This window comes from Salvelinus namaycush, chromosome 24, assembly GCF_016432855.1.
Source record: "Salvelinus namaycush isolate Seneca chromosome 24, SaNama_1.0, whole genome shotgun sequence".
In the NCBI taxonomy this organism is placed as follows: Eukaryota; Metazoa; Chordata; class Actinopteri; order Salmoniformes; family Salmonidae; genus Salvelinus; species Salvelinus namaycush.
This window is the reverse complement of record NC_052330.1, coordinates 183,480-198,137: the sequence shown is the minus strand read 5'-3', so window position 1 is coordinate 198,137 and position 14,658 is coordinate 183,480. Positions and strand designations below refer to the sequence as shown.

The 14,658-nt window shown below is 41.6% G+C and overlaps 1 protein-coding gene across 1 annotated transcript; it reads left to right on the top strand.

Annotated features, from left to right (window-relative positions):
• Positions 1-645: 645 nt before the first annotated feature.
• Positions 646-13,345, top strand: LOC120019228 (synaptotagmin-like protein 3). Its single transcript, XM_038962550.1, has 12 exons — positions 646-774; positions 1,094-1,309; positions 1,544-1,611; positions 8,147-8,268; positions 8,616-8,738; positions 9,037-9,209; positions 9,760-9,862; positions 9,994-10,161; positions 10,302-10,410; positions 10,523-10,628; positions 10,950-11,155; positions 13,254-13,345. Exons 1-12 carry the CDS (start codon positions 677-679, stop codon positions 13,343-13,345), a joined length of 1,584 nt encoding a protein of 527 aa, XP_038818478.1. The 5' UTR covers positions 646-676.
• Positions 13,346-14,658: the final 1,313 nt, after the last annotated feature.

Genomic DNA, 14,658 nt, shown 5'->3' with positions numbered 1-14,658 from the left:
GTCGCGAGTCGGGAGATACGTTCAATTGGTTATCAAATGAGTCTGATACTGTAGCACTTTCTATGCACAGCATCTAATTCTAAAGTGTATCATATGACATTGTAATTCTGTTGGTATTGCATTGTTCTGCCTTAGTGAGTGGGCCGTTATTGGAAGGACTACAATGACTGACTGACTGGTTGCTCTTTTCTTGTCCTAGTGAGCGAAGTGTACATCAGTCATCGGACTTTGAGAAGAGGATCCCTGCAACTATAGGTCAAAGTTTACGCTCCCTGTCTGTCACTCTTTAGATGGGTGCAACACTATGGAGGGGCTAGAGAGCAGCGCGTAAGAGGTGGGACGGGTCACCGGAGCGGAAACATTGAGGACCAATCCATATTGAGGTCTGTGATGCGAAGCGGAGAGAGCTTCTGTGAATATCGTGACGGAAGAGGGGATGTCTTTGACTGTGCAGCGAAATGAACATGACCTTCATTCTGCCCTCAGTCTGGTAACAAGTGAAGACTTTGTCCAGCTTGCAGAAGCATCCGGTACCCAATAGAAAGAAACAGAAGGTGGAAGAAAGGGAGGAGAGAGAAAAGGAGAGACTAGAGAGGTAGAGTGGGGAAGAGAGAAGAAGAAAAAGAAGAAGAGTGCAGAGTGGAAGTGAGAGAGAGAAAGAGACCCATTTTTCGAGATGGATCTGAGTCTGCTCAAGGCTCTGGAACGAGAGAAGGTTCTAGAGGTTCTTCAGAGGGACAAACTTCTGCGCAGCACGGAGGAGGACAGGATCAGGTAAACAATATTATTCACATTACTTAAGCCAAGTGTTTCACATTTACTGCATGAACACTGTACAACAACTCCCCTTTGAGGGGTTTTTAGGATCTGTGGAGACTGTGACAATAACAATGGTGCCCCTCAAAATAGGATTCATAGTTGTTGTTTTATGGTTTATTAGAAATGATATGAGGCAGTCAATTTGAATGAATGCAGCAAAGCAGCTACTTCAGAAATGTACAGAAAATACGGATGTAAAGAGGACTGTAAAGTACAGTTGTTAAAGCACTGCCATTGCTACTGTAACTCCACCTGCCACCATCTGCTTTTACAGGAGGCTGAAGATGGAACTACAGGACATCCGGAGGAAAGGTGCAAAGAGTTTTGCCCGGCAATACAGCGAGAGGACGTGCGCCCGTTGTCAGAGGCCACTGGGCAAGTTCTGGAACTCGGGCGCTGTGTGCCGAGGCTGCAGTCACTGCATCTGCAACAAGTGCCGCGTGGGCGTGTCCGCGCTGGACTGGAAGTGCACCGTCTGCCACGCCTACAGGTAGGACGCATGTCAATGCCATAGCATAGATGTCATGTCAGCGCCGTAACATAGAATGTCAGCACTATAACCGTGGTTGACTGTAATATAGACTAACATTTATATTGTTGTTATCCTCTAATCCTTATCAATGATTAAGGCGTTTTAACTTGTTAAGAGAATTAACTGACAAAAGGTACAGTATTTCCTTTGTAGTCTAAACAAAGGTTAATTAATCTAAAATCCACTTCTCAGAGAGGTGAAGTTCAGGTCTGGGGAGTGGTTTGTGGAAGAGAGGGCCAAGAAATTTCCACCTGATGCAGGTTTGTTTCCTATACTCCTATACTTCCTATACTCCTCCTCCTATACTAATTCACTCATAAATAATATGCCTTATATACCAACAAATACAGCTATACATTACTTGTTAAATAATACCTCATACGGGAAGACGTATTTTCAGTTTTCTTCGTGATCTTCTACATCAGCTGACTTTGACTAAATAATGCATTGTTGCTTCTCTGCTACGACATCGCCTGGGAGAGTGGGAGAAAGTCCATAACAGCAATATTAAATTGTGTGTGTACTCAGTGCTGTTTCTAGACATATGCAACATACAGTGCCTTCAGAAAGTATTCACACCCTTAGACTTTTTCTACATTGTGTTGTGTTACAGCCTGAATTTAAAATGTATTTTTTTTTTTTTGTCACTGGCCTACCCCATAATGTCAAAGAGGAATGACGTTTTTCTGAATTTGTACAAATTAATGAAAAATGTGCTTAAGTCACATAATAGTCACATAGCAGGGAATTTCAAACACAGATTCAACCACAAAGACCAGGGAGTTTTTCCAATGCCATGCAAAGAAGGGCACCTATTAGTAGATGGGTACAAATAGAAAAACAGACATAGAATATCCCTTTGAGCATGAAGAATTTTTTAATTACTCTTTGGATGGTGTCTCAATACACCCAGTCACTACAAAGGAAACCGCTCAGGGATTTCAGCATGAGGCATGGTGACTTTAAAACAGTTACAGAATCAACAACACGGTAGTTACTCCACATTACTAACCTAATTGACAGAGTGAAAAGAAGGAAGCCTGTACAGAATAAAAAATATTCCAAAGCATGCATCCTGTTTGCAAGAAGGCACTAAAGTAAAACATTTAAAAAATGTGGCAAAGCAATACACTTCTTTGTCCTGAATACAAAGCGTTATGTTAGGGGAAAATCCAATACAACACACTACTGAGTAGCACTCAAGCATGGGGGAGCAGGAAACACCCACTCGCATCACTTGGATGGATGGGAAACACCCACTCGCGTCACTTCCTGTTGAACACGGAACGCGGGAGAGCTCGGTTTGTTGTTTTGAAAGTCTATTGAGAAAGTTTAGTTACTAGCTAGCTACCTTTTGAGTTTGGATCCCATGATGCTGTTGGCATCAGTTGCTGGGACTGCTACTATCTGTCCAGTGAGCCTGCTGACTAAGGCCGGATGTGAGGAGCTGCTTGGCGTAGCAGCTTGCTAGCTGCTTATCAAGTTTGCTGGGTTTTCTTGAGGGCTTGAACGCAGACCGCGACACGGTTTGGAACTGCGAGGATTAATAGCGTAACCTACGTTGCTACCATGACAATGACCAAAACCCGTGGGAGTACCGTTGACGACAATGGTGTCTATCTATCACATGTGAAGTATCTTTTAAACAAACAAAAATAGTTCCACAAGCAGTTGTTACAACAACAAGAAAATAGCTTGAAGTGTTGTGTCCAAATACTGGTGTCAACTAATAAACTAATAAAAGAATGGACGACCTGACCAAAGAGGTCCAGGACCTGAAGAACAGTTTGCAGTTCTCCCAGGGTCAGCTCGATGAGTTTAAACAGAATGGCAAGATGACAACAGTCTGTAAGTCATTGAGAGAGGACATCAGTTCTGTATGTGAATCCATGACTATGTCGAGGGACAATCAAGTCGGAAACAACATTGTTGAAGACGGAATTGCAGAATCTCCACATGAGACCTGGACAGAGTCTGAGGACAAAGTGAGGGGAATGATCTTGGAGAAACTGAAGATGGACCACAGGAAGATTTAGGTGGAGATTCATCAGACAACATGAATATATAATACATTTCTGAGTCTCACTTAGATAATTAATGTTGATGTTACAGCAGTAGCAATACAAGGATATAACATCTATAGAAGACACAGGAATGCTTATGAGAGAAGTGTTGCTCTATATATTCAGAGCCATATCTCTGTAATACTTAGAGAAGATCTCATGTCAAGTGTTATTGAAGTGTTGTGTTTGCAGGTTCACCTGGCACATCTAAAGCCTTTTCTTTTGGGGTGTTCCTATATAGGCCACCAAGTGAATGTGTGAAATGCTTGATCGTGTATGTGATGTAAACAGAGAAGTCTACTTTCTCAGGGACCTGAATATTGACTGGTTTTCATCAAGCTGTCCGATCAAGAGGAAGCTTCTCACCGCAACCAGTGCCTGTAATCTGGTAAAAGTTATTAATCAACCTGCCAGGGTATTTACTAACACTACAGGAACAAGATCATCCACATGTATTGATCACATTTTTACTAATACTGTAGAACTTTGTTCTAAAGCTGTATCCGTACCCATTGGATGCAGTGATCACAATATGGTGGCTATATCCAGGAAAGTCAAAGTTCCAAAAGCTAGGCCTAAAATAGTGTATAAGAGATCATACAAAATATTTTGCTGTGACTCTTCTGTGGATGATGAAATTACTTCTTATAATTATTGATAAACATGCACCTGTTAAGAAACTGACTGTCAGAACTGTTAAGGCTCCATGGATTGATGAGGAATTAAAAAACTGTATGGTTGAAAGAGATGGGGCAAAAGGAGTGGCTAAGTCTGGCTGCACATCTAACTGGTTGACTTACTGCAAATTGAGACATTTTGTGACTTAACTTAACAAAAATAAGAAACTGTATTAGGAAGCCAAGATCAATTATATAAAGAATGATGGGAAAAACTTGGAGTACTTTAAATGAAATTAGGTTCAGAAAGATAAAATCAGATGGCATATTCATCACAAAACCATTTCATGTTGCCAATTATTTTCATGATGACTTAATTGGCAAAGTGGATAAACTTAGGCAGGAAATGCCAACAACGAATCATACTCATGCATAAAAAAACATTGTATTGTAAGTTTGATTTTTGTAGTTAGTGTGGAGAGGTGGAAAAATTATTGTTATTGATCAATAATGAGAAACCTCCTGGCATTGACAACTTAGATGGAACGCTACTGAGGATGGTAGGAGTGTCTACAGAGTCAACTATCTGTCAAATCTTTAATCTGAGTCTAGAGGTAAAAGTTTTTGTCCTCAGGCCTGGAGGGAAGCAAAAGTCATTCCACTACCCAAGAGTAGTTAAGCGACCTTTACTGGTTCTAACAGCAGACCTATCAGCTTGCTGCCAGCTCTTAGCAAACTGTTGGAAAAATTGGAAATGCTATTTCTCGGTAAACAAATTAACAACAGACTTTCAGCATGCTTAAAGAGAAGGGCACTCAACATGTACTGCAATGACACAAATGACTGATGATTGGTTGAAATAAATTGATAAGAACCTTATTGGAGCCGTGCTGTTAGATTTCAGGGCAGCCTTTTATATTATTGACCATAACACATATGTTTTCGCAACAACATGTTAAGGTTTTTCAACCTCTGCCATATCGTGGATTCAGAGCTATCTCTCTAATAGAACTCAGAGGGTTTTATTTAATGGAAGCTTCTCTATTGTCAAAAATGTAAAGTGTGGTGTACCACAGGGCAGCTCTCTAGGGCCTCTACTCTTTTCTATTTTTACCAATGACCTACAACTGGCATTAAACAAAGCATGTGTGTTGCTGATGCTGATGATTCAACCATACACGCATCAGCAACCACAGCTAATGAAGTCAATTAATCCCTTTTGGAATGGGTGGCCAGTAATAAACTGGTCCTGAACATCTCTAAAACTAAGAGGATTGTATTTCGTACAAACCATTCCCTGAGTTCTAGACCTCAGCTGAATCTGCTAATGAATGGTCTGGCTGTTGAACAAGTTGAGGAGACTAAATTACTTGGTGTTACCTTAGATTGTAAACTGTCATGGTCAAAACATATAGATTCAATGGTTGTAAAGATGGGGAGAGGTCTGTCCGTAACAAAGAGATGCTCTGCTAATTTGACACCACACTCCAAAAACCAAGTTCTGCAGGCTCTAGTTTTGTCTTATCTTGAATATTGTGAAGTCGTGTGGTTGAGTGCTGCAAGGAAAGACCTAGTTTAGCTGTAGCTGGCCCAGAACAGAGTGGGATGTATTGCTCTTCATTGTAATCAGAGAGCTAATATTAATACTATGCATGCCAGTCTTTCTTGGCTGAGAGTTGAGGAAAGACTGACTGCATCATTTCTTGTTTTTATAAGAAACATTAATGTGTTGGAAATTCCAAATTGTTTGCATAGTCAACTTACACACAGCACTGCCACACACACGTACCCCACCAGACATGCCACCAGAGGTCTTTTCACAGTCCCCAGGACCAGAACCAATTCAAGGAAACGTACAGTATTATACAGAGTCGTGAGTGCATGGAACTCGCTTCCATCTTATATAGTGCAAGTGAATAGCAAACATGGTTTAGAAATTATTAAAGAAACACATCAGGATACAACACCTCTCCCCCATGTGACCTACTTGTGTGTACAGTATGTACTGACATGCAGTGGTGGGAAAAGTACTCAACTGTCATACTTGAGTAAAAGTAAAGATACCTTAATAGAAAATGACTCAAGTAAAAGTAAAAGTCACCCAGTAAAATTCTACTTGAGTAAAAGTCTAAAGGTTACAGTTTTGACTTAAATCTACTTGAAAATCTATGAGAAGACCTCAAAATGATTGTCTAGCAATGATCAACAACCAATTTGACAGAGCTTTAAGAATTTTGTAAAGTATAATGGGAAAATGTTGCACAATCCAGACAGACACACAGCTGTAATAGCTGCCAAAGGTGATTCTAACACGTACTGACTCAGGAGGTTGAAAACTTAGATATAGTAGTGTTTTATAAAAAATACTAAAATTATTGTTAAGACCATTGACTAAAAATGACAAATCCATTTTAATCCCACTTTGTAACACGACAAAATGTGGAAAAATTAAAGGGGTATGAATACTTTCTGAAGGCACTGTAAGTGTCGCTTAGGGCCCTGCAGCAAAATGAGTAGAATTGCATGAAGTTTTAAAACTGCTAAATGTTCTCTCTGTCCCATGGCAAAATATGTAGAATTGCAAAAGATGATAGAAACAGCCATCTGTGGACTACTGTTGGCAGCTATAGCAACATTCTAATATTTTGCAGATATGCATGAGACTATTGGGGAGAAACTACTGAAGTCCTACGAGAGGTTGAGGTAAGTTGATGAGTGGTCTTCATTTATTCATTTACACAAACGTATTCTATGCTGCTGTATTATGTGACCATACAGTCTGGAAGAGATATAGACACAGATGGATGCAGATATGTACACTAAGTATACCAAACATTAGGAGCACCTTCCCCTTTTGCCCTCAGAACAGCCTTATTTTGTCGGGGCATGGACTCTACAAGGTGTCGAAAGCGTTCCACAGGGATGCTGGCCCATGTTGTCTCCAATGCTTCCCACAATTGTGTCAAGTTGGCTGGATGTCCTTTGGGTTGTGGACCATTCTTGATACACACGGGGAGACTGTTGAGCGTGAAAAACCCAGCAGCGTTGCAGTTCTTGACACAAATCGGTGCGCCTGGCGCCTACTACCATACCCCGTTCAAAGGCACTTAAATCTTTTGTCTTGCCCATTCACCCTCTGAATGGCATACAGACACGTCTCAATTGTCTCAAGCCTTAAAAATCCTTCTTTAACTTGTTTAACCTTCATCTACACTAATTGAAGTGGATTTAACAAGTGACATCAATAAGGCATCATAGCTTTCATCTGGATTCACCTGGTCATTGTATGTCTTGGAAAGAGCAGGTATTCTTAATGTTTTGTGAACTCAGTGTACATGACCAATAATAAAAACATGTAATTTCATTAGAAATTGGTGGGAAAACCAGTGCATTGTATGGATAGGGGCAGGTGAAAACAATGAATACAGTGTCATATAACTGTAAATTGCATTCTCTGTGTGCGTTTCATTTTCTAGTCATATAGCAGTCGTGCCGCCAACCCCTCCACCCTATTACGATGGTCTATCCGTTAGCAGATCAGGGGTAAGGTCAAATGAAGATATCCAAATTCTGTTTTGTTTCATAAACCACAATTCTGATTTGGTCTGTCAAATGTTTTATCAATAATTTAGTGATTTGATGATATCTAGGGACTGAATAACTTTGATGATATCTAGGGACTGAAAAAACCCTTCACCAAGTCTATGGAGGATCTGATGGTTTCCCTCACCAGCCACATGAGAAGTAAGTGATCCGTTTCAGTATCGACGAAGTTAAGGTCTCTGGCAGAACAAGGCTTTTCTACTAAGAGATGAAATTATCTTTGAATCTGTGTTAGGTAATTTGAAGTACATCTTGGGGAGAAAAATAAGATCCAATAAAGGATGTGTCAAAACAACGACACATTTCCTCTGAACGTTATCACAAAACGTATCGTAATGTTGATAAGCTATCCTTATGCATAGTCACGGTGCTAAGGAAACTGCACCTAGGCAACGAGATCAGGTATGATATTTATAGTGTGGCTTGTTCACAAGCAGCACGTCAGAAGTGCTACATTATGCATGGAGACGGTCTGTCTGTGTGTGTTATTTATCCTACCTTTCGGGTTCCAGGGTTCTCCAGATCACAGGAGGATGTGCGAGTGGAACAGGATCTGCTTACAGTGTACAACAGCCGGGGACAGAGTGCTGGCCAGAAAAGCCTCTCTGACACGAACATCAACAAATCCACCAATGTAAGAGAAACCAAATAAATATCAACCCCTCAACTGTGTGTAAAAGTATTACAGAGTCCACATAAGAGGTAAAGCAAAAAGACCCCCCCCCCCACATGTGAGTGAGATATTTATCATATTATGACACTGGCAATTATTTCAGACAGGAGAGACTTTAGGAAAACAGCAACTGTAACACCTTGTGACCTTATCAAGAGGTTCAAACCTCTTGGTGTAATGCCTCAGATGTTGGGCTGACAGACGCAGGTCCCCGGGTTCAAGTCCTGGTGGCGCTACCCCCCGAATTCACCACAATATGAATAAAAAAAGTGTGCAATTTACAACAGACACAACTTCTCTCCTCACAGCTAACCAAAGGCCCCAGTCTTCCCAACCTGTTCAGGAAGAGCCGGAATGATGACCAAAGCGGTTCCTCATCGGGGGCTGATGAGGACATTTCCCTCGGCTCAGAGTACTTAGAGGGAAAGAGGGTCAGTTGAGTGGCCTGATGATGAAGAGAGAGAAATGAAGATGAAACCTTGTGACATAGCAGCTTATGCAAAACATCCTGTAACTTCACAATTTATTTGACATTTGATCAGATACAGATTGTTGTTACTGTTTATGTGGTTAGCATGTCTTTTTCATATCTTGCAAATCTGGCAGAGAAGCGAGAGAGGAATGCATCCAAAACATCCGCATGCTTAATTAAAGAATAGACCTGCATAGTCTATCTGCTGTCATAGCGTTCTTTTAAAGCTGTAATGTGACATTTCATCTGTATTACAGGGTAGTAGTGCTAGTAGCACTGGTACAGACTGTGATCTCTTGGAGATCGGCAGTGTGATGGGAGAGCTAGAGCTCGCCATTGCCTTCAACGACAGCACTTCCTGCCTGGAGATCACAATCAACGGCTGCAGAAACTTGGCCCACGGAGATGTCAAGAGGAAGAAGTGTCATCCGTAAGCAGTATTACTCAATACACTAGTTCAGGGTTTCCCAAACTCGGTCCTGGGCAACACCACCCCCCCACTCTGGTGCACGTTTTGGTTTTTGCCCTAGCACTACACAGCTGATTCAGATAATCAAAGTTTGCTGATGAGTTGGTTATTTGAATGAGCTGTGTAGTAATAGGGCAAAAACCAAAATGTGCACCAGGACCGAGTTTGGGAAACCCTGCACTAGATCATAGAAATTACAGGAGGCTGGTGAGAGGACGACGGCTCATAATAATGGATGGAACGGAGCGAATGGAATGGCATCATGTGTTTGATGTATCTGATACCATTCTCCTGATTTTGCTCCAGCCATTACCATGAGCCCGTCCTCCCCAATTAAGGTGCCACCAACCTCCTGTGATAGAAAGAGATGGCCTACCCATCATGGGAACGTTGACTTGACCATTCTAGTAATTCTATGCCTATGATACCAGATTATTACTCTCTGTTGTATTGTGAACCATTAGCATATTAGATCTCCTTATCTTGTACTGTATGTAACCCTCATGGGCAGGTATGTAAAAGTTTATCTACTGCCGGAGAAGTCTCCGAGCAGCAAACTGAAGACGACTGTCAAGAGGAACACGACGGATCCCATTTATAATGAAGTTTTACAGGTAAGGAGAAAAATCTCCGTCATATTCATTAGGAAACACTACAAAATATAGTAAAAATAGTGAAATAGTCTGCACTGTTAAGGAATCCCCTGTATTTCACCCACCGATGTGTTGAATTCCCTGATACACAGTGCCAGATGGAGCACCCCCTGTTGTCCAGGAGTACTCTGCAGGTGTCTGTGTGGCACTCTGGGACTCTGAAGAAGGTGTTTCTGGGAGAGGTTCTCATCCCTCTGGAGGGGTGGATGTTTGAGGAGAGCACCACCCAGGGCTCCAGCTGGTACCCCCTGTGTCCCAAGGTAGGTTATAACTGCTGATCATTAAGCAACGTTCACAAAATACCCTTTGATATCTATAAATAAATGTATTTAAACACGGTTAGCAGTGTTGGTTAGGTGGGGGGAAAAAACAGGTATGTCTCTTCTCTCTCTCTCTATAGCCCGAGAGCCCAGAAAGGAGTAGAGTAGAGCAGGATACAGCAGGAGAACTCCTGGTCAGAGTGAAGTTCAGCTCCATGTCCCAGCCGTCCTGGGTTTGCCACACAGATGGTAGGCTGGCTCTCTACAATTCATTGCCTCACACGCTTGTGTTTTCACAGCAGTAGGGGTCAGGTGATCCCTTATATTGAAATGAGCTTGTTTTCTTTCTTTCTCCACACAGAGGTTCACATTGGACCACATGACGTTGGCCAACTGACTGTTCTCGTCACTGGTGTCAAAAACCTACCCACTAAAGCAAACACCTGTCAGAACACCTATGTTAAAGGGTAAATATATGACTAGTGTGTGGGTTGGCTGGTGTATTTTTGTTTCTACTTATGTGTGTTCATCTACTATACAGTTAGGTGTGTTTGTGTGTGTGTTTGGAGAGTAAAACAAGGAAAATTCTCAGTCGTGGGGACATTTCCCACATTCCAATGAGGAAACAAGCTATTTTAAGTTTACTGGTTAGGTTTAGGGTTGGAATTAAGGTTAGCGTAAGGGTTTAGTGGTTAGGAATTAGGTTTAGAGTTAGAGGAAATAGGATTTTGAGGATGAAACAAAATGTTTTCATCTATATATTTATCTTTATATTGTGTGTGTTTTAGGTGCTTGACTCTCCCCGGTTCCAGGGAGCTGGTCCAGAGGAGCCCTGTCCTGAAGAAGAAGCCCAGTCCAGAGTGGTCTCACCAGCTGCTCTTCAGCAGGGTCACACCTTACGACCTCCAGATCTGCACTCTGGAGCTGGACCTCTGGAACCATATCCCCTTCACCTTCTCAGACCGTCTCCTGGGCTGGGTTAGAATGGAAGCTGGTAAGATGGCTACCTGTCTGTCAATGACTGTTTTACCTTTACAGTAGATTTTAATCAGTTTGCATGAAAATTAAAGGGCCTAACTGGAAAAGTTTGACCAGGCCTATACAAGGGGATGAAATCAAATAGAAGTTACCAACTCGAGTTCTCCAAAATGTCAGACAGTCTGAGTCAAACATCAATGAGAATTGAATTAATCACACTAATAGAATTTAGAGAAAAGCCATCTGAGAAAACGGGTTTAATCTATTTCTATAGGTATTGAGGGAACTCTCTTCTGCATATCCATCCCCCGCTCTCTCTGGGGAGTCTATGTAGACAACTATGGGAGAATATCAATTGCATACAGTGCATTCTGAAAGCGTTCAGACTTTTATCCACATTTTGTTACGTTACAGCCTTATTCTAAAATGGATAAGATTGTTTTTTCCCCCCTTATCAATCTACACACAATACCCCATAATGACAAAGCAAAAACAGTTTTTTAGAAATGTTTGCACATTTATCATAAATAAAAAACAAAAATATAAAATTTACACAAGTATTCAGACCCTTTACTCAGTACTTTGTTGAAGCACCTTTGGCAGTGATTAAAGCCTCGAGTCTTCTTGGGTATGACGCTACAAGCTTGGCACACCTGTTTTTGGGGAGTTTCTCCCATTCTTCTATGCAGATCATCTCAAGCTCTGTCAGGTTAGATGGGGAGCATCGCTGCACAGCTATTTTCAGGTCTCTCCAGAGATGTTTGATCGGGTTCAAGTCCAGACTCTGGCTGGGCCACTCAAGGACATTCAGAGACTTGTCCCGAAGCCACTCCTGCTTTGTCTTGGTTGTGTGCTTAGAGTTGATGTCCTGTTGGAAGGTGAACCTTCACCCCAGTCTGAGATGCTGAGCACTCTGGAACAGGTTTCATCAAGGATCTCTCTGTACATTGCTCCGTTTATCTTTCCCTCCATCCTGACTAGTCTCCCAGTCCCTGCCGCTGAAAAACATCCCCACCAGCATGATGCTGCCACCACTATGCTTCACCGTAGGGATGGTGCCAGGTTTCTTCCAGACATGGCGCTTTGCATTCAGGCCAAAGAGTTCAATCTTGGTTTCATCAGACCAGAAAATCTTGTTTCTCATGATTTGAGTCCTTTAGGTGCCTTTTGACAAACTCCAAGCGGGCTGTCATGTGCCTTTTATTAAGGAGTGGCTTCCGTCTGGCCACATTACCATAAAGACCTGATTGGTGGAGTGCTGCAGAGCTGGTTGTCCTTCTGGAAGGTTCTCCCATCTCCACAGAGGAACTCTGGAGCTCTGTCAGAGAGATCATCAGTTTCTTAGTCACCTCCCAGACCAAGGCCCTTCTCCCCTGATTGCTCAGTTTGGCCGGGTGGCCAGCTCTAGGAAGAGTCTTGCTGGTACCAAACTTCTTCCATTTAAGAATGATGCAGGCCACTGTGTTCTTGGGGACCTTCAATGTAGCAGAAAATGTTGGGTACCCTTCGCCAGATCTGTGCCTCGACACAATCCTGTCTCGGAGCTCTACGGACAATTCCTTCAACCTCATAGCTTGGTTTTTGCTCTGACATGCACTGTCAACTGCGGGACCTTTTATATAGACAGGTGTGTGCCTTTCCAAATCATGTCCAATCAGTTGAAATTACCACAGGTGGACTCCAATCACATTGTAGAAACATCTCAAGGATGATCAATGGAAACAGGATGCACCAGAGCTCCATTTCCAGTCTCATAGCAAAGGGTCTGAATACTGTTAATTTCTATGAATTTACAAAAATGTATAAAAAAAACTATTTTTGCTTGTGTAGATTGATTACATTTTTTAAAATCCATTTTAGAATAAGGCTGTAATGTAACAAAATGTTGAAAAAGTCAAGGGGTCTGAATACCTTTCGAATGCACTGTGCCTCTTTCTAAAAGCCGAGTGGATGAGGAAGCTAGAGGTCTCTCCCCTCTGACCTTCCCCAATGGGTTTTGAGAAGGTGAGGAGAGGACGCGAGGAGTATGCAATTGAGATTCTCCCTGTTTGTGAGAAGCTAGGAAGGACTGATGTCACTGACCTTGCACTCTCTGTTAACCCTGTGTCTCCCAGGGTCGTCATGGCAACTGGTGCTGCAGAGGCCCAACATGTGGCATGACTTCAGTTTACCCATGCAAGCCAATGTCAACAGCAGGAGAACATGATGTCAACAGAAAAGCCTGTCGCCCCATATGAACAGTCTCAGTACTTTAACGCTACCTTTAACTCCATTTGCACTGACTACCAGGCCTTCGCTTTGTGAAAGTCCCTCCAGTTAGATATTTATGTACCATTTTGATGACGTATGTATTAAAGGGATGTTCCACTCAAAATTAAACCTATTGTTATATTTCTGTTTATTGTATTTGATTGGAATATGCCTTGTGCTTTAAGCATGCTCACCTCATTTCTTTAATGCGTCATTGTGAGTTGACTGTACTTCCCTTATCTTCTTGTCCTTTCTATTTATGAGTTTGTGATAATAAAAAGGAACATTTGCCTCAAAAAAATCAGAAAGTGAAATCACAGTACGATGCTGTAATCATAATCTTTATTGCCAATATGTTGAACACCTCGTTATAAAATCCAGTTTAAATAAAGGACAGCAGCAGCATTGTGCATCGTCATCGGTTACAAGGTCAGTAAAAACTAGTCTAGTACACATCCAGAGAAAGAAGAGTCAATGGCGAGATGGGACTGAAGCCTCAAGCGGAACATCCAATAGAAAAAAGGCCTCTATTGGGGTTACAACCGCCACCATTTGCTGAACAGGTTGAAATGTCAACTTAATTTCAACTAGTTTCTGGTTGTAATGACATTGTTTCAACCAGTTTTGGGTGATGTCATAACATACTGACTAAAAACATGTCATCCTCTCATCCCTCACTTAAAGAGTGACGTGATTGGAAACAAAGGAGAAAAAATGATAAATGTAAATGTTTTTGTATAAGCACAGTGCTCCTGGAGAAGATGCATCTATGCCTCGGAAATTCTGCTAGCTACCGTGAACTGCATGGCAAAAATCTAGGATCTCCTTATCCTGATTTGATGACATGCAACAGAATATTTAATTAAAGGCCCAGTGCAGTCAAAAATGTGATTTCCCTGTGTTTTAAATATATATTTCCACACGGAGGTTGGAATAATACTGTGAAAATGATAATACCCTTTTAGTGTAAAAGCAGTTTGAAAAGACCATCTGAAATTTCAGCCTAATTTGTTGGGATGGAGCTTTGGCCTTTCCATGGTGACATCACCATGCAGTAAATTAGTTAATAGACCAATAAGAAAGAGTTCCAAACCAAAAGCTAGTTTTCGGTCTCCACTCAGACCACTCCCAGACAGTCCTTGAGAAATTGCTATTTTTGATCATATTAATTTAAAACAGTCTTAATTGATACCCATAAATAATTTGATTTTGAGATAAAAAGGTCCAATGCAGCCAATTAAGAAGAAAAAGTTGTAATAATATACAAAT

Bases quoted from the DNA above. Each gene is read 5' to 3' on its own strand.
- LOC120019228 (XM_038962550.1), top strand. From the start codon at position 677: ATGGATCTGAGTCTGCTCAAGGCTCTGGAACGAGAGAAGGTTCTAGAG. The intron at 9,210-9,759 runs GTAAGCAGTATT...CCTCATGGGCAG, and splicing joins AAGAGGAAGAAGTGTCATCC to GTATGTAAAAGTTTATCTAC. The intron at 10,162-10,301 runs GTAGGTTATAAC...CTCTCTCTATAG, and splicing joins GGTACCCCCTGTGTCCCAAG to CCCGAGAGCCCAGAAAGGAG.